We start from the raw sequence: 19,455 nt of genomic DNA, 5'->3' as shown, positions 1-19,455 counted from the left end.
TGTTATGAGCTTAACTGTTGCATGATTTGAGTTGTTAGAAGATCCACTACTGAGGCTTTTAAACTTTGTTTGCTAAAGAAAAACTCAAAGTCGGATTGTTTTTTCTGTCTTTATTGTGAATACTACCAGCTTTGCCAAGTTCCTGTCCAGTAGGCTACAGTCAATTTATAACTTGACAAAATATTTCCATAAACAACAGTTCATGCAGAAAACAGCGACGAGCAGCAGCAGCAGCACATGAGACGAACCGGGTTCAGAGTTCAGATAGGAAACTTCATCGATACAAAACCATACAAAAAACAAGTAAACAAAGACGTTTAAGGCATTCGTTTGTTGGGAAATACGTCTTGCATCTTTGCAGGATCATGTTTGAACCCCCTGCACGCGTCTGCAACGAGTGATGCTTGACCAGCGCTGGAGGATGTTCAGTCCTGAGAGTAGAGAGAGTCAGGCGTAGCTTTGATAGCTTCTGATGCAGGCATCACGTACACAAAGAGGTTCTGATAGAAGCACAGAAATACAGATGGATATGGAGCATAGGCGGATAAAATGTCCTGTTTTAGATAAATGACGGTCAGATGTCTGGATAACAGGAGCGTTTTCACATGTCTGGTCCCTTCACACAGTAATAACTTAATGTCACGTCTGAACTGATGACGACTCATGAGGCGATGCAGAGCACACGTCTAAGACATCAGGGCTTACAGGTGACTTTCTAAAGACCTTCGAACAAGGCTTATGGAGTTACTCTAAACACAAATGCTTCAGGTCACAGAGCAGAATCAGATCAATAAATTAATTGCACTAAAACCCATTTAAATATATAGAAAAGTCTTCATATCTACAGCAACACGTCGCGGCCAGCTAGCGAGTATGATTAGTTTACTGAAATCCTCCTCTGTTCTGTTTATCTCCACGCAGACGGAGGTCATCTGAGTTCAGCACATGCACCCGGAGCAGGACCTGAACTCATCCACACAAACCTGATTGTATGAAAACAGAGGATCAACATTTTTCAGTCTCTTCTTTTGGTAGAAATCTTAGAATTGGTCCCGCAGCAAGTTGGCAACACGTGGAAGATGAGCCTGCAGCCGCTGCCTCGCTGTGGTGCCGATGCAGGCCCTAACTCGGACCGACCGGACCGGCACCGCTCCTCTGATTACAGGATCGAGCAGCAGGACAGAGGTACTTGGTTTTTTAAATGCACAGTTGTTTTTAAGAGCTTCTCCCGAAATATAACAAGCTGAGAATCTGATAGTCCAGCTATAGATCAGTGGAAAGACGTCAGGTAGCTACCAATGCTTTAGAAAAGAAGGAAAACGTGAAGCTGTCTGAGAAATAAGTAACGTTTGAGTTTCTTCTCTTTTCTAGTTAAACATGTTAGTCTGAGTGTTTTCTACATTCATAGTTAAATATGAGTTTCCAACCAGTTTTATTCAGTCGTCTGCTCCTCGTCTTCGTCTCACAGGATGGACAACAGGCAGCACATGGAGGGAATGACATGAACTCTCTAAACACAGGTTCTGCGTCTGTCTGCACACATTCTGTGTTTCCTGACCAACGGACAGTTTAAAGACGTTATATGAGAGACGGTCACATTCTTTTCCAACTTCCAAGTATTCGTTTATGGCACAGAAATGTTTCATCCATGAGGGAAGCAGACTTGAAGCAGAACAAACTGTGACGTTGCATCGGGTTTTTATTCTGGACGCCTCTGTAAAGATCCTAATGTAGGAGTACAGCCCGGCCAGCGTTCACGTCCGCTAGAAAATAAAGAAGGAGCGTTTTATAAATCTCAGAGACAGAAGCCCTTGGTGGTCATTGAAGAGAGAACTCCCAGTTATGTCCATTCTTGATTTGGTTAGTTGGAGGTGCGAGGCGTGGGGGCGGGGCTACAGGCACTCAGACAACACCTCATGCTTGTCCGGCGTCAGGGTCACGTCCGACTGCGGCTCTGTGATGAAACTGGCGCTCAGCTGGAGTTTGAGCTGCTCCACCTCGTAGTTGTGCAGGTACTCTTGGATCAGGTAGCGTTCTCGTTTGATCCGCGCCTTCACATCTGACGGGACGTCCGGGATCATCCAGGCCACGAAGAACTTCACCACAAAGACCACGTGCTGCAGAGGGGGAGCGATCACATGGAGAGATTCAGTCTACGTAGGTTCTGAGCATTATTCTAACAGTAAAGAGGACATGCTGCAGTTTCTTACTTCCATGATAATGATAAAGGCCATTTTGGCTGCAAGGATGTGCCAGAACTGCATGGTGTGCATGTACTCCCTCTGGTGGCCTGGAGGGTAACGGTAGTCACGGTACCTGCAGCACAACAAGCAGGAGAGTGTGGTACGGTCTGATTTCATTTCAGTGAGCTTTACATCCAACCTGTTGTACCAGTGTGTACCAGTAAACCTGATACACAAACAGCTCAACAGTCTGTCAAACTGACATATAAAACCTTCAGGAAACCTCCTGTAACCATTTCTAACCGTTTACCACTGACATGCTGTAACCCTAACAAATAAATATCATCAACATGTTAGCAAACATGTGACCCGTCTGCACCAAATCAGTCGCACTGCGCCGGACGTATGTGACAGCGATATGTTACCTCCATGTAGGAAACAACTGAATGGACGGATGTGAGTAACAAACCCCATCCCTTGATGTTTCATCACGTGTTCATTCAGGCTGTATCTCAGATATTGTGCATCTGGGTCACATATTTGCTTTTATACACAACCAGCAGACGCAGATCAACACCGGTGCTCATGCAGAGTCATGTTTTGGGTCACCTTTCACCTTTCTTTTACCTCCTTTTTAATTTTGGGGGTTTCAGTGAGACCCGCCTTCGTTTGTGCGTCACTTCTCAGTGAACTGCTGCAGCTGGAAGCGCCGCTATGAGGCTGAATCAAAGCACTGAGCACCAAAGAGGTGAGCAGAACAACAGAGTCTGGAGAAAATGTTCTGCAGGTTTGTCACTACAAGCTGTCACGTCTCACATTTTCCTTTGACCTTTTGCTCACAGACCAGCATCGATGAGTGCAGATTTAAAGTTGCTAAAATGACCAACAACAAGCTGGAGCCAGACGAGCAACCTGCTGTGTAGACCTCATACCTGCAGGTGGTGGTGGAGTTATCAGACCAGCTGTCCTCTGGCATGTTGCGCTCTGGGATCTGTGAGATGTTGTATATGGACAGGCTGTTGTTGACGTAGCCCGTCATGCTGGCCTCGGGGCTGTAGGCGTACAGGTAGACCATACGGGGGATCATGTCCGAGGTGAACGCCATGATGAACGCCTGGAACCAAAGAAACCAGAAAACCTGTTGATTCAATGACTGTTTGGTGCTTGAACATTGATCACATCTAGTCTTTGTTCAAAAAAGAAATAGCACCGCAATACAGAAGCCAAACATTCATCCTGCAGGAAGGACCGCAGAGCACAAGACCGACGTCAGTTTCAGCTTGATTGAAACTCACATTGGTAACAACAGACAAAATGGCCACGGCGTTGAGGATCTCCTGCCACGCGCCGATGTTCCGGGCCTTGGACGCCACCGGCCGTCTGAACTGGGTGGTGAACTTCCAGGCGTCCACTCTGATTTCCAGGATGTTGTTGAACAGGGCCAGCAGGGGGGCCAGGGGGAAGGAGGCCACGAACAGAGTGATGAAGCCAAACTGGATCACTGGACGGGTCATTCACAGACACAGAGGGATGGGAAAAGAAGGTCAGAGAGCCAAATACAAGAAGAGTAAAGTTCCTGTTAGCTCCCTGATGAGTCTGCAGAGGCACGAACCAGCGTTTACATACGCTGTAAAGACAGACGTGTTGAGTTCAGAGTGACTCCTACAGCTCTGAGTGCTCTACGATGGAATCACTATCAGGAATCATGGTTCCTTCCTGGATTGTTTGTAGGTCTTATGGAAAAATGACAACATCTGCTGGAGTCAAAAACAGACATGCAGCAGTTTAGGAGATGTAGGAAGTCGTGTTCATGAAATGTTCGTATAATAAAACCACAACAGAACCTCAGTGCAGGATTTTTTGTGACGTATTTTCTAAGATTCCGTCACAGAAATGTCCGAGCTGTAGGAGTCACTGGTAGCGCCAGTCTGTGATGCATTCGGTCTAACGGTGGGTGTAAACTTTTTGTTGTCTAGTCGGTCTCACCCATCTCCAGGTACTCGTAGAACAGGCCCAGCTGGCTGAAGTTCTGCAGAACGTGATCCTGCTCCCAGCGGCTGTAGTGGTTCTCGGGGTTGTGCCGTCCTCTCCTGCCGCTCCACCAGTTACGGATCAGCCTGTCAGGAATCGTACGAACAACAATTATCTGCTGATCTGGAAAAATTAAATAAAGGCACGACCGGACTTCTGGACTTTTGAGTGAGATGATCAGAACAAAAGCTATGAAAGGGTTTCCTGTTGTTTCTGGTTAAATTTGACAGAGACATTAGTTATTAGAACAAACCAGCGTCTCAGTGCTTCTGCTTCTTCCATTAAAAGTTTGATTGTTTACATGCATGCGGCTGAAGGAGCTTCCTCATTTACACACATCAGAGATTCTAACTGGATGTAAAACGTGTGACTTTAAGTTTTTGTCACCAACAGTGGTTTCTTTATGTAGTTTTTTCTTCTCTGGTTTATCTAAACCTGTGAATTGTCTTCAGATCAGAGTGAAGTAAAGTAAATGCACTGAACCGCCCTTTTCCTACCTGGACAGGAAGTGAGGTGATAAATAAGACACACCTGTTAGCTAGAAGAGGCTAACAGGCAGCATGGAGGAGAGTGAGGAGGGAGAGCTGAACCACGAGGAGGTCTTTGGAAGACTAATCCTGCTCCAGGTCATCTTTGCTTTAAAGTTGTAAAAGTTAACGCAGTCGCTTTGGATTCAGGAACCAGCTGGACTTGTGGAGGTTTCCTGGGAAACAAGGAAGTGACTGAGCTGGCCCCAGGAGCACGACTGGATACGATCCACCTGTTGTTCCTGTGGTGGAGGACGTCTCCGTCTTTGCTGGACTACAGTTCAGGTAGGCCTCCATCTAGTTTTTATTTAGACCGCCAGACTTCTCCTCCTGTGTTGTGTCTGGTGGTTCAGCCTCCAGCTCTCCTCTTCACCTCCTCAGCCGCTCATCAAACCATTTTAAAGGCCGACAAACTCTTCATCTCCCCTGAACACAGTCTCAGTTGTCATGTCTGGGACTAAAATGATCTTTCAGGTGTTTTTAGTTATTTCAGCAGCATGTGATTCCTGTCCGGGCCCTCCATCGGATTTCCTGTTTGTATTTGGGGTCTGACTTTTAATTTCTGTTGATTGAATGACCAGTTGCATGTCAGATACCTTTGTGTTTGAGTATATGGGTTCTGATTTAAACAATGACCTGAAGGCTGCGTTTTCCGTTGTGTGTTTTTGTAGCGTGGATGCTAAGCTACCTGCACTATGACTTGTCTGTGAAAGCATCGTGTTTATTCCTCTGTCTAGTGTCCATGTTGAATATCAGGAACAGCCCTGTGCCACCCTGGAGCTGGTCACGGGTCACATCAGCCGGGGCATTTCTTGACATTATGTGGTCGACGTGTGAATATAGCGACAAACAGCCCTTTTTGGAAGCTTCGGTGGTTTGGTGGCACGCCAACATGGTGTCTTATTGTAGCTCATTGCTTTTTCTACACTGGTGAATGCGCTGATGGTGAAGGACTCACGGCAGCAGGGCCTCCTGGATGTTCCCACACAGCTGCTTCCCGGTCATGACGATGACCAGCTGCGTGGTCAGCTCGATGAGGCAGCCTCCAGGGTCGCACTGGCACAGAAAGAAAGACGTTTTATTTGACATCGCATGCTTTTACTTTCTTCCTGCGTCAGACAAAGAAACTTTAATCTTAAGAAGCGTCTCCTCTGAATGAAGCGCCGTAGAAACTCACCTCCTCATTCCTCAGGTTGCTCCATTTGCCAAACATGTATGAGTAGTCGCCGGGGTAACCCACGAACTTGCCCTTAAAGAAGGCCACGTAGAAGCAGGAGGAGTAGTAGTTGACGAACTGGAACAGAAACATCTTCATGGTCAGCCTGTTCTCGTACTCCAGGTGGGTTTTGGGGATTTCTGCAAGAAGCAAACACTTACAATCAGCACCAGAACGTGGATCTAGTGATGCATCATATTAAAATGTCTGGCCGATACCGACATCCGATGTTAAGATTTCTGATATCGCCGATAACCGATGTCACCGATGTCGATATTCAGCTTTTGTCAAAAAATGAGCATCAGTCAGCACTGTGAGACAGCTATTCAGAAGAAGTCCAGATTAGACCACATAGTCTTCTGTGTTACGTAACAGAAGTAGAACATATTCAACGTTCTAGTCCAGGAGCATTTAGGTAAAAACAGCAGCGATATCAGACGTAGAGACGAAGGCGCTGATGTCAGAGAATCATCGGCTAAATTAGCTCATCAGGTCGATACTGATGTGGTCGCTGATATACCGTCCATCCTTCAGCAGATCAGAGGAAAACATCTTGTCTTTGTTCTGTGTGTTTCTGATGAGGCCTCCTCACCCATATCGGTGATCCAGACGGCCACCCGCTCGTAGAAGAAGTTGAGGATCATGATGATGACGAAGTTGATGCAGGAGGCAGTGACAGAAGTGGCCAGCTGTGGCGTGATGAACCGGCCCACCAGCTGGATCTTCCTCATCGGGTCTTTGATGATACTCGCAAAGGCTGCATAGACGGCCAGCCTGTAGACGATGACCCCGATGATACAGGCTACGATCAGGGAGATCTGAGGACACACGGCATACGGTCAGTGACAATAAGTGACGAGGCTTCGATTTACCTGCTTTACATTTAAATCACACAAAGGAGGTAAATATTCAGTTACCCAGAATACAACGGTGGCTGCAGACAGGCAGAAGCGAGCGCACTTGCTGGTGACGGGGAGGTACGGCTCCATCTCCTGCAACACGGATGAGTCCTGTTACTTCATCGTTGTATAATTGGTTGTCATATGGTTTTACCTGCAAACCACAGAGCGCGTTCTAAAGTTCAGAGAGAACGTCTAAAGCACCTGCGTGATCTTGTTGAGTCTCCTGTTGGTGCATCTGATCTCAAACTCCGGCCGAATCTGAAGCTGCTGCTGCTCCTCTTCGAAGTCCACCAAGTCCCACTCGTACTCGAGCCGGGCCTGACGCCGCTTCCAGAACTCCAGAAACAGTGTTACTGTGAAACAGTTTCAGAGGAAAGACATGACGGGTCACAAACTCTTTGCGTGTCTGATGGCTCTTTGCCGTGCGGGTGCGTTCGTGTGTCCATAGTTTTAATCATGCCGTAGCTTTGCTCCAACTTGAAGCGTTTCTGTGTCTAATGTGTTTCAGCTGTGCCCTGACTCTCGTGGTTTCTTGGCCAACCCGCTGCGCTTGATGCCGGGTTTCAGGCTCTCCTGGCCCACAGCGTGCTGGCAAACCGCCCTGCTGCTTGTACATAACAACATAATTGTGCTGGCTAGTTGCTGAGGTTCAGAGCAGAGTTTGGGTGAAGGTCGGTGTGAAAAGGCTTCAACTGTGAAGGTCTGTCCGACAGAACGGGTTTCATCGGATCTGTGACACAAGTTAAACACAGGAAGAGCAGCACAGACTGACACTTACCCCAAATCCCCATAAATATGGCAAAGAACACCGTCCCCTCGTTATCAAACAGATGGGATTGCTGGAAGAGGAAATATGAAAAAGGATAAGTACCTGGCGGAGGCTGAGGAAGCGGCATGCTGGGCGTCGACAGGGGAACATACTGGTTACTCAGCAGGACGCTGGTTTGTTGTACAAGTAAATGTGTTGTGACCCAAAAAGGTCAGTTTTCTCAAAACATAAAAAGAACTGTTTTCTAACATGTTTTGTTGTGATATTTAAATCTCACTTTGAATGAAATTTTAAAACGTGTGACCGTTGGCTTTAAACTGGCTTCCAGTGAACGTGTCAGGTGTAATTATTACCCAGGATGAGAGACAGGTGGAGTTGAGCTTCCAGAAAGGGCACTTTTTATCACAAAGAGGACACATCAGAATACTGCCCCCGATGTCAGCGTCGCATATTTCTTTGCTAAAAAAAAGAAGAAGAAGAAGAAGAAAGACTCATGAACATGTGTACAGTCACAGGTAAAGAATAAAACTGTCTACATCTGGATCAACAGGCCCTCTGCTCATCCTTGAATGTCAAAATAAGACTTCTGAGCATCGAGGCCTCATAGAAACGCATTAAATGGACATTTTTAATTTGGTGCCACTTTCATAGCTTCTGCAATGCAGCCATGTATAGATCAAGGTTTACTGGGACAGGAGGGTTAGACTGCAGTGCACTGTGCCCTGATATTAACCACCAAACACCTCTGTGGTGGGACTCAGTCCTCGTGGTCTTATCACTCCATGTTCAGTAGCTGACTTCACTGGTGCCCTCAGACCCAGAAGGAGCAGATTAAAGTCTTGTAGAAGGCCTTCCCAGCACAGTGGAGCCTCTTAGAGCAGAACATGGAAGCTAGTTTTGGAATTAAATAGTCATCAAGCCTTCCGGGGGACTGCTAGCAAAAAGCATCCCCACATCATGATGCTGCCGCCACCATGCTTCACTCATGTACCGCAGTTTATTAGGCACACCTGGTTAAAACAATGCAGCCCAATACAACAGTCCTGCACCAAATCACACCTTCATCAATGTTCCAATGATTTAAAGTCAATCTGGTTTCTACAGCTGCTGATGAAGCTTTATGCTGACGCTGGAAGCTGCAGTCTGTGATGCCTGATGACCTGTACCACGTTATTCTGACGTCTGCTTCTTTTATTTCGCAGTATGTGGACAACATATAGCACACAGTTCAACAGGCTCCACCACCTGGATCCTCTACAGCGAGCGTACACTTTAAATCAGCAGCTTGCGGTGTGAGCTGAGCTCCATGAGGTGAAGCTTTGCTGCAGTATTTTAGCTCTGTGTACATAACAACGTGACAGTTGAGGAGTTGTGTTTGGGTGTCCACATAGTTCTGATCGTAGAGCGCTCCATGATGCCGGTACGAACCTTGATATGTTGTCGTCATAACTGAGCACTCCGTAGGTGAAGCATATGAGGCCCATGACGGCAGCAAAGAACAGCATCTCTGTATAGAAACCCAGCCAGGCGAAGTAGATCCCAATCTTCTCCCCGTAGTACTTCCTGCAAACAAGGAACCGCCTTAATGTCACAACACACCAAGAGAGTCTCGATTTCTAAGTCAGAAAGGGTGATAAATGTCACATCCGACGGTTCTGGGGACGTTTGTTTACCTGATGAGGTTCAGAGGCTGCTCCTTGTAGAAGCACAGGAACCTGGCCCAGTGCTTGTACAGGTTGTAGCGTTCACTCTCACACTCGGCGTTTCTGGCCTTTTTCCAGTATCGACACTGAAAGCAAAAGGAAATGTCATGTGAGCCGTCGGGCAAAAGTTCTCTGGAAATTATGGAGAAAAAAATGTGTGAAGAGGTCGAAGTATTCTGTTAACTGTTACTGTGGACATTTTTATAACGGTTCAATCACAGTTTACGGCTCCAGACCTGCTGCATGCACAGAGAAATGATAGAAACAACTAAAGTGAGTCTTGGAGTTCTGAATTCAGCGCTGTGCAGGCCCGTTCACTACAACAGAACCACTTCTTTAAAGATAGAAGTCCCAGTAGTCATGGCAACGTACACACATTGTACAGAACTGATCTTATTTGATCTGTCGTGTTAAAATCCAGCATTTTATCATCGTGTGTCCTCCAGGAAGGGACTGGGTTACTAAAACTCATGAATCCTGCACGTTGAATCTACATCTAAAGGTAAAAACTCTCATTTTAGGGGTTCGATATCTCCAGAAATAAAACTCCAACAGACATAAGATTTGCTGAGGATGGAGACACAACAGTTTCCGTCCAACTGCCGTGAGTCCTCGGTGGGCTCCAGTCACTCTAACTGCATAAACATGAGTCTAAAATGAGTTGTGAGCAGCAGTTACCACTAATCAGGGCTGCAGCGGTCGCTCTAAGACAGAGAAGTCATTTTAAAGGGTCGGTATCTCCAGAAATAAAACTCTCTGAAATCTGGTGAGAACACAGAATAGTTTCTAGCAGATTAGAATGATTGAATCGATCAGGTGAAGGTAAAAAGTGCAGGTAAAAGTAGTGGCTGAAGGCGGAGCAGCCGGATCTAAACACTGCTGTTTGCTGGTCTCACATCGTGAAGTGGGAAGGCTGCTGTGTAGGTGCCGTTGCTGAGTAACCGCTTGATGCCCGTCTTGCCTCTGTCTTTGCGACCCTCTTTGTAGTACGGACAGCGAGCCAGGATGTAGAACACCTGACAACAAGAGAGGGTTGTAACAGAACATCTGGGTTACGTTTCTTCATCAAATATATTTTAAATGTTGCTTTACTGTCAAACAGTGCAGAGCAAAACAAACGTGGAGCCGCGTCTTCATTCAAAAACACTGAAACCTCTGAGAGATGCTCTCAACGAGCCCGAAGCATCCTGAATACTCACAATCCTGTTTCTGGTGGATGGCGGGAAGAAGGTGTCTTTGTCGTTGATGAGGAAGAAGTCAGTCTTGGTTTTGTCGAAGGGGTAGGTGAAGTAGTCGGGCTGTGGATGCATGACGTGACCCGGCAGTCGGAATGGGTGTGAGAGCCACTCCAGCGGGACGTCCTGGCCGTGAGGGATGTCGCTCTCCTTGAAGGGAACCTTGATCTTTAAGACGTCGGCGTAGGTGGCCAGCACATCCCAGGGAGCGTGGATCTTCAAGAAATACGTCTTCTGGTCTTTAGAGTCCTGAGAGAAGAACAACTAGAGGTGAACAGATATACTTGAACCTCTGCTGTAGCTGTCTGTGTGCTTCCTGGAGGTCCTTGGTGGCACCATGGGGGTGAACCTTCCCTTTAAGACATTTCTCTGTACATGGTGGTGTGCCTCAGCAGACTGCCCACTAGGTGGCGCAGGTACTCTGCAGATGAAGCTCTTACTGATTTGTCCTCCGTCTCCAGCTCCAGTCCTGCTTTCTCAAGGTTGGACTCAAACTCTCTCCTTCTTTCCTGTGAACAGACAAACCACAAGCAATGGAGTCACACAGGCTCAGCTTGTGTTCTCCTTCTCTTATGAATCTGAGAGAGTTTCAGCTGTGAAGCCGTCCGAGGAGCTTCCATTCCTTCTGTTTGTTTGCAAAGTCACAGCTCAAACTCTTCTAAATGGATTTAGTCAAAGCGAGCTGAGGAATCTGGCCCGGGGCATGGCGGGGGTGTGAGAGTGGGCGGCCGTTCTGACAAAAAGTACCGTTAAAACTTCCAAAATGGGTTTAGGAGGCCGTGAAATCTCCAGCAGTACAAACCTCGATCTGACTCAGTCAAATACTAGAGGGACATCAGGAGGCACGTTTATATGAACGCTAACCTGCAAGGTTTTCTAAAATATCTGATGAAGTGCTACAGTGGTGACGCTGGACAGAGTGAGGACGTCATTATACAGGGTTAATAAAAAACACAAACATGACATAAAAACACGTGAGTATATTTTCAACCCATAGAAATCTAACGAATGAACTGTTTAACACGATGCAGACACAGACGACCATAAGACGAGATAACACAGAGCGTAAAGAAATAACTGGACAGCAGAATTTACCAAGAACCTAAAAAGCTACAGAAAAATGAGATTAGAGTAGGAGTGTTAGGGGTTTTCGTGTTGGATGTTGGACCGCTGACAGACTCGTGTCCAGTCTCCTGATCTGCAGTGAAACAAGCCGGACATCCACCAGCTCACTGACTTCTGCCTGAACCTCTGTTTGACTGTTTTCCTTTGACTAGAAGAAGCTCTACACCTGCTGACCTGTAGGGAGACCTGCTGATTAAGTAAATGTTAGATGTTCTAGGAGTAACATGAAGCCTATGACATCGATCATTTCAATACAATGCAGAGTTCTGGTGGGAAGCCCGGTTCCTTCACACGCCCCCTAAACAATTCCCGACACCAGCAGCCTCTCCCAGTGGGACATCGTGTCCTGCTTCACTGTGAAAACTGGACCAAAGGCCCTGCTACCAAACCCCAGAGAGGTCCGACACCGACGCCCTGACAGGTCAGAGCAGCACCATAAGGGGGCGCTACACAGTATAATGGTTTTATTATTATGAGGCACCTGAGCTGCTTCATGAGTCTGTGTCCAGAATGACTCCCTGTTTACATGACAGGGCTCCGTGGTGACTATCCTCCACATTCAGATCATCTGGTGCTGTGGATGTTGTTTCCAGAGTCCACGGTCTCCACGCTACGTTCTGCTACCGAGCGCTGGACGCTGAGCGACTCTGCAGCTGGGCGCCGTGCTGCAAGACGATGACTCGTGTCTGACATCTCAGTTTACTGCCGACTACTGAGTGTCATGTTATGATGGGACAACAACATGGCTGACTCGTGTGCCACTGCTTCTTCCTTCAGTCGTCCCACATGTGACCAGTGACCACATGATTTATGCTCCTGTCATGTATGTATCTGCTATATCTGGTCACGTGGCACATATGTATGCTCTACCAACAGCTGATCTCATTTGTCCTACTGTCATCACACAACAACAAAATCTGTTCGTTTCAGTAACTGTGTCACATCACGAAGGCCGTACGGCCACAGACAATCTGCTGACTCGTGCTTCCTCTTTGCAGCATTCATGTTCCGGGGTTGAATTGCGTAACAATGTCAGCTGCGTTACAGTCAGACGCCGGCGGCTCTAAAACACTGAGCAGTCACGTAATAACGGCTTCTCTGCTGCACGTACCTGCTTCTTCTCTCCATCTTTATCGTCGACGTAAGACAGCACGAAGTCGACTCTGCGAACGCCGTCCCTGAAGAACACGGTGTCTTTGTTGGGATGGAGCTTGTCTGTCTGGAAGAGAAACAATCACAAAGTGCGTTTAGAGCGGGAAGTGACGGCAGACTGACACCAGAAACTGTCAGAGAAGCAAATCAGGCTGACAGAACATTGATGACAGGAACTCAGACGAGTAGAGAGAAAGTGTCGGATGTATAGAGAAGCACAGAAGAGCTGTACATGTTGTTTATGGTGGACGATTGATTCCAGTAACCTTCTGAACCTCAAAAGGATTCTCAGGGTTTTATGCTCCGGTCACCTTTCTACTGACTGAGGGGTAATGTTGCACTGCAGTATAAAGTCCTGCTCCTCTATGGGAGCAGCACAACCACAGCCAGCAGCAGAAGGAGCTCAGAAACATCCTCTGCAGCGTACAGAGGATGTTTAGGTACAACGACATGAATCATAAAAACAGTGACAGTTCTGGCTTTACTTTACAAACACTGAAAAAGCCCTGAATCAACATGTGCAGCATTTGTCAGATTTGACCAGCTCCTGGAAACAAATGTGTTTCTACCAGCTTCTTACATGTTGACTCGTCTCCGTCCTCGTCTCCGATCTGTTTAAACACAAAGTGCAGTTTTGCAGAGTTCAGCTGAAAACTGATTGTTCATCACATGGCTGTTGGCTAGAACCGGGTCAGTCTGGGCTTCAGGGCTGCATCACAGAGTGCAGATTCATTGTTTTCTGAAGAGTCTGGTTAGAACAGACTTTGTGTTTCTGGCAGAGTGAGAATAAGGAGATTTTGATGATAAATCCTGATTTTTAGATTCGGTTGATTTTTTCTGATACGTCAAAGATGAAAAGTTCAGAACCACCAGAACATTTTAAATCTGACGGTTCTTTCTGTTTTTATAGTTTTTGGCTGATAAATAGTCAAATTTTCTGATTTAAAGACAACACAGCGCCTATCAAAGCGGGGGCAGGTTTCGGGGCTTCAGAGGGTTAACTCGGCGCTAACTTGTCGGAGCAGCAAAGTATTTCAAGTGACTGTTTTTGTCGTAGCAGCGTTTAGACGGCGACCATGATGACTGCAGAAAACCACATGAAACAGGAGAATCTGGAGACTGTACAATCACAGCCTGTCATTACACAAAAATACCCGACGGCGGAGGAGAAACGTGCTCCACACGGACAGATCAGCTCCTAGATTTCAGTCAGTCCTAACTTCAACAAGTTTATTCCACAAGTTCCTTCCCCTTGTGTCAAAAGGTTTTGTGTTGATGCCACAAACTTGTTTACGGCATCAAGCTGCTCTGAGACTATAACTATTATTTTTGTCTGTCAGAAACAGCACCTCGCCTGAAGACCAAGTGTCGTACAGTGTATGATGTACAAGTACATCAGTGTCTTTAAACGTGACGCTACCATATTGTTAATCACTATATTATTATATCTCATAACTTGAACCACGCTAGAAGTTAATATACTTTAATCACACTGTTACATCTCCTACTTCTGGCCTTTATATCTGCTGTACAGCTCGACATTGCAGCATATTTGTTTTATGTAAGCAGTTAATGTAAAGAATATTGTGTCTAGTTTAAATATTCATTTCAATACACGGTTCACTTTAACAGGACATTTAGAAAGATCCACTCGCAGGAGTCACGGGTGTTGGTTGGCAGCTCTTTCCAGAACTGTTATTTTTGATTGGAGATATCTGTTTGTCTTATTTACACGGTTCTTCTGGACAAACACGTACTTTAAGGCTCTACTGTGACGACCCGGCTCGACTCGGAGCAGCGTGTTGAGCAGTTTACTGAGCTCCACCCAGCCTGTTTATCAGAGCCTCACATCCACCAGCAGACCTTCCTGTAACAGGGGCGGCAACGCTGCTCCTTACTTAATCTGGCCTAATGACAGAAATGTAAAAAAACAGCAGTGTTTGGTAATTTAGCACTAATGACAAAGTGGTCCATTCATGCACTAAAACCTCGAGACACACTCGACAGACACAATATAATCAGTGTTATCAATCAGGATGAGTCAGCCATCTGCTGCACGGCCTCGATACGCCGCTGAGGACCAAACAGACTGACAACAGACTCCTGTTTGTGCCTTGCTCTCAGAGAAATGAGCTCTTTGAGACAGAAAAGTCTCGTGACTCAGCAGTCGGAGCGGCGAGTCGACTAAAGGTCGCTTATCTACGTCTGTAAATCACACAAACGTCCAGTAAACATGGAAACAAACAAAGGAAAGCTGTGGAAGCAGCATCAGGCTCAGATCTAAAAAAAGAACTTTAACAATTGAACACGGAGAACAATGTTCTGAGAAACAGACTTTTTGACCTTTTTGCAGAGCGTTTGATCAAATAAATATGAAACTACAGTCGGCATCCCGTCAGCTTCAGAGGGAGGAAGTCACTGACATCCCCGTTGCTGTATATACGGTTTAGCGCGCATTAAACTAGTGAGACAGAACCTGGTACCTGCTGCTGGTGAGCAGACTTCCTCACCTCTGGACAAGGTGCTCCCTTCCTGCTAAACTAACCAATCAAGCTGCTCGCTGCAGCTTCATATGAAACGTCTGCATTAAGTCAGACATGAGCTTCTTTCCCAACACGTCACACTTCGTCCTGAACAGTTTCTGAATGTCCAGAAAGGCCCACGGATACATCAGGACTTACTTCTGTATGTCCAGGCAGCGGAGCTTCTTTCAGACCATTTCCACTGCTTTCATCTGCAAAACAAACACAAATCATCAGATGGACAGGAGTAGAACATAGAGTGTAGAGTATATGTTCAGAGTTTGTACTGAGGGATAAATGAGTTCCATAGAACTGAGTGGAGCAGCTGTTAGGAGTTGGTTCATAAGCATCATGTGTACAGCAACACACCACAGTGTGATTATTGTTATAAATGCACTTTTATATTGTCTGACAGCTGAAGGACGCTCAGTAAGTGTCTGTGTGTGTCGCAGGCATCTGACCCGTTATCTATTCCAATATTTGGCATTTTCCAGATTTTCTGTATCTTTCTTTTGTGACAAAATAACTTTAAATGCATCAGCCTGACTGTCATGCAGCCGCCGCTCTCTGTCTGTAGTCTGTGGTCTCATCCCCCATCAGATCCCCCATCAGACTGGTCTCATCCCCCATCAGACTGGTCTCATATCACAGCAACCAGAGCAGATGGATCTGTGCTAGATTTTCATTTGTACTGCACATGTGTTGTATGTGCAAATACTGGTTGTTGGTGTCCTTCATTACTAATATCCTGATAAGATGCACTTCTGCAGACAGACATACAGACATATACATAATATATATAATATACATAATATTTATAGCGCCACTTGTACATACTGACAGACATCCTGTGCTTCATACATACAGACAGGAAGACGTCATCAGTCTCACTCTTCCTCAGACAGACGTATCCTTACATATACTCAGTTTAAGTGATGTATTCAGTTGTGGGACCTCCATCCGTCCTGTATGCATTCACCGCTCAGAGGGAATCCAAAGGCAGCTCTGGGTTGTTGGGTTAAACTTCTTGAGGTCTTCACCTTCCCTCATGAAGCGCTGTGAGGTGACGTATGTTATATAAATAAAACTGAACTGAATCCATACGGCTGGAGCCCTGGTGTGTTGTCATGCTTGTCTCCGCTAAAGGAGGAGTTCAGGTTGTTGTGGTTGATTTTACATTTGCATGCCGTTGATAAGCGGTCGTGTTATCAGCTCGGCTGTTGTATCAGCAGCAGAGGAACTCACACAGAGGTTCTTTCAGGAGGAGCAGCCTCAGAACTAATCAGTCTGGTCTGCATGTAGACGTTCATGTAGTGACAAACCTGTGTGGGAACAAAGTCGACTTTTTAGAGACCGGTTCCTCTTTTCTGTCTACATGAAGCAGGAAGGAAAACAATAGCTCCAAAAATAAAGTCATAATACTGTCTACTTATCCCACTCGCATGCGGTGATTCAGCTGACTTACACTGAGCTCCCTTCATATGCATGCAGGATGATCATGATGTTGGCTGAAAACCAGTCCATCCCTTTAAGAGCAATCAGCCAGAAACAGTTATGGCTGCACATGCATCTCAGACTAACTCAATTTAACCAGAGCCTCATATAAATGCTGCAGGCTCCTGGCTTCACCAGCGGGTCGGCTTTCACCACATTGGTCAGCACTGAGCTGAAAGAGGTGAGGAACACAAAAGGAAGGCAGCATTCCTGCAGTGCCTCTCTGTCCCTGCGTGGCCGGCTCTGGCAGCGGGAATGTGCTCGCTGCCTGCTCCCCCTATTATTCCTGAATGTGGGAACGCTGCACTTCCTGTGGGGGAGGCTGCATGTGAAGGCCTCGGTGTGGGGGGGAGGAGCTGGAGGTACCAGGCGTCCAACCTCCGCTCAGAAGAAACGCAGGCGGCACACAGAGAACACAAAGATCTGCAGCCTCCTTCAGCTTCAGGCAGCGTTGATTAGGCCTGATGGTGTGACAGACAGCAGTGTGAGCCAATCAGGGAGGCGCTGTGGAGTCTCCATGAGGGTGACACTCACCACCAAGGAATGGAAACAAGCCGTGACTGAGAGCGTAGGAATCCCTGAGGAACACAAGGGCCAAATGGCACCGTGGTTTTTCCATTAGCCTCGTGGGAAACCTCGTTGACTGTGCAGCTGAATTTTTCTTTCTTCTTGGCAGCTTTTCTTCCCTCTTTCCTTTTTCTTTTTTAAGTCTCAGTTTTTTGGGCGCGCTCCAACTGTGCACAGCCAGTTATCAGAGGCTGGCCTGAGCAAACAGAGGCGAAGGGCCAGCAGCCAGTTAGATCCACTTCCACAGAGAGACAAATAACCAGAGAAAGCCCAGAGCAGCTCTCCTTCTGTGAAGCTCAGCAGCGACACACAGACGCCCGTAAATGTTCAGGCACTCACATTAGCTGCTCTGTATTCAACTAGCATCATTCATTCATTCATTCATTCATTCACACTGGACTTACTGGTAAATGTGACTTTGGACTCATGCACTGAGTTCTCTAACCCGCCTTCCACTAAGTTACACTGCTGCTGTCTGTTTACAGTCACAGAAATGTTCTCCTGTGAACACCAGCAGAACGTCAAAATAACCTGGAAGAAGCCTCGTGAGCTAACCAGGCTGTGGACGCCTCAGCTAAGAGCTGATGAACAAGCGTCAAGCCTCCAAAAAGTAGTTCATAAACGGATCCCTGTCCTGGTGCCCTCAGAGGTCAGATGGTCCAATCAGGGATCTATGGACTGCAGCACATCATTTAATTTGCATAACTTACAAAGAACTGCCTCTGCCATGTGTTTGTGGTTGTTTTCAGTATGATGTGGAACTCTTTCAACACTCTGACTGATGCAGTCTGAGCTGAGAGAGGAGTCTGCTCAGCGGCGTCTGGTTTCACCTGCTGCAGAGCAACAGGACCGACCTGAGCTAATGAGACCAGCACACAGGGTCCAGCAGGAAGGAAACAAACACTTGGCCTCCCTGTAGGCCTGCACAGCACTGGTTAGGGTGATGTATTACCCAGATCCGCTCCAACAACCCTCCTCCATAAACACTGTCTCCCATCCGCTCTGCTACCGGAGCTCCTTCCAGCACCCACCGCGGCAGTCTGGTGAACTGGTGAACTGGTGAACTGGTGAACTGGCCCTCTCCTCCATTACCCACCATTCATAGCTCCACCTGTACTCTTCGTTCTAACAGTCTCATTACCCTCCACATTCCCAAAGTCCGTACCGCTCTCAGTCGGTCTTCTTTCCAGTTTTATGACCAGAACTCTCTGCAACAATCCCTAAACTCAGCTCATACGTCCCGCTCTGGTCGTTTAAAACTCCGTTAGAGCAGCTCTTCAGGACCACTGCAGCTGTTTTCGGCCTCTAGTCTCTGCGTAATGTGTTTGCTCTACATGTAGTCTGCTGGTGCTGCTCATCTGGTTGGTACGCCGGCTCTGGACCAGGTGGTTACTGGAAATGAGAAGCAGCTCTCAGTTAACTTACCTGGTAAATAAAATAAAATAAAAAAGAGCATCAGTCAAACCTCTTAGCTAGTTTTTACCTTGTTAATATTTTCATATATATATATGTATATATATATATACATATATATATGTCAAAGCCCAGATTAGAATCTGATCTGGTTCTGATCTTGGCTGTCCTGATCCGGAATCGGGCCGGAATCCAATCTGGGCCTGGACATACACACAGAACATCCAGCATCATGAAGGGCTTTAACTCGCACTCAGCTCTCCATGTTTCACTGTTTTGAACAGGAACGAGGAGTTTGTGACTGAGTTCACCTCTCATACCCAGATGTGAGCCACTGGGCTGCTCCGAGGAGTCAGACATGGGTCCAGCAGAACCTTCAACCATTAAAACTAAATCAGAATTAAATGAAGTACTGATGGTGCAATATGTCATATATATATATGTATATATATATACAGTGGCGGCCGGTATATAGGGGCGCTGTGGGCGGAGCCCCGCCTGAGCTGCGTGAGCCAGCATGAGCAAAAAGAAATGTCTATTATTTATCTGAAACTTATAGTCAAAATGAGGAAATCATGCTATTATACCAATCATTCCCTTAAATGTGTATTTCAGT

At 46.6% G+C, this 19,455-nt stretch overlaps 1 protein-coding gene across 2 annotated transcripts in view; it reads right to left on the bottom strand.

Moving 5' to 3' along the window:
* Window positions 1–95: 95 nt before the first annotated feature.
* Window positions 96–19,455, bottom strand: part of ano5b (anoctamin 5b) — a 27,881-nt gene continuing 8,521 nt past the window's right edge. For both annotated transcript variants that reach the window (XM_008291451.1, XM_008291452.1), the window contains 19 exons: window positions 15,525–15,577; window positions 12,803–12,910; window positions 11,007–11,075; window positions 10,531–10,815; window positions 10,228–10,347; window positions 9,302–9,417; window positions 9,057–9,191; window positions 7,982–8,087; window positions 7,638–7,698; window positions 7,061–7,212; window positions 6,875–6,949; window positions 6,550–6,775; window positions 5,919–6,097; window positions 5,700–5,797; window positions 4,170–4,300; window positions 3,479–3,684; window positions 3,116–3,297; window positions 2,211–2,316; window positions 96–2,117 (listed from right to left, as the gene is read on the bottom strand). In XM_008291451.1, coding sequence (XP_008289673.1) covers window positions 1,893–2,117; window positions 2,211–2,316; window positions 3,116–3,297; window positions 3,479–3,684; window positions 4,170–4,300; window positions 5,700–5,797; window positions 5,919–6,097; window positions 6,550–6,775; window positions 6,875–6,949; window positions 7,061–7,212; window positions 7,638–7,698; window positions 7,982–8,087; window positions 9,057–9,191; window positions 9,302–9,417; window positions 10,228–10,347; window positions 10,531–10,815; window positions 11,007–11,075; window positions 12,803–12,910; window positions 15,525–15,577 — 2,633 coding nt within the window. In that variant the 3' untranslated portion in view covers window positions 96–1,892. The remainder of the gene's footprint in view (window positions 2,118–2,210; window positions 2,317–3,115; window positions 3,298–3,478; window positions 3,685–4,169; window positions 4,301–5,699; window positions 5,798–5,918; window positions 6,098–6,549; window positions 6,776–6,874; window positions 6,950–7,060; window positions 7,213–7,637; window positions 7,699–7,981; window positions 8,088–9,056; window positions 9,192–9,301; window positions 9,418–10,227; window positions 10,348–10,530; window positions 10,816–11,006; window positions 11,076–12,802; window positions 12,911–15,524; window positions 15,578–19,455) is intronic.

The sequence above is a fragment of the Stegastes partitus genome, unplaced genomic scaffold (assembly GCF_000690725.1).
Source record: "Stegastes partitus isolate 25-593 unplaced genomic scaffold, Stegastes_partitus-1.0.2 Scaffold744, whole genome shotgun sequence".
Classification (NCBI taxonomy): domain Eukaryota; kingdom Metazoa; phylum Chordata; class Actinopteri; family Pomacentridae; genus Stegastes; species Stegastes partitus.
This window is presented reverse-complemented; position numbering and strand designations above follow the sequence as displayed.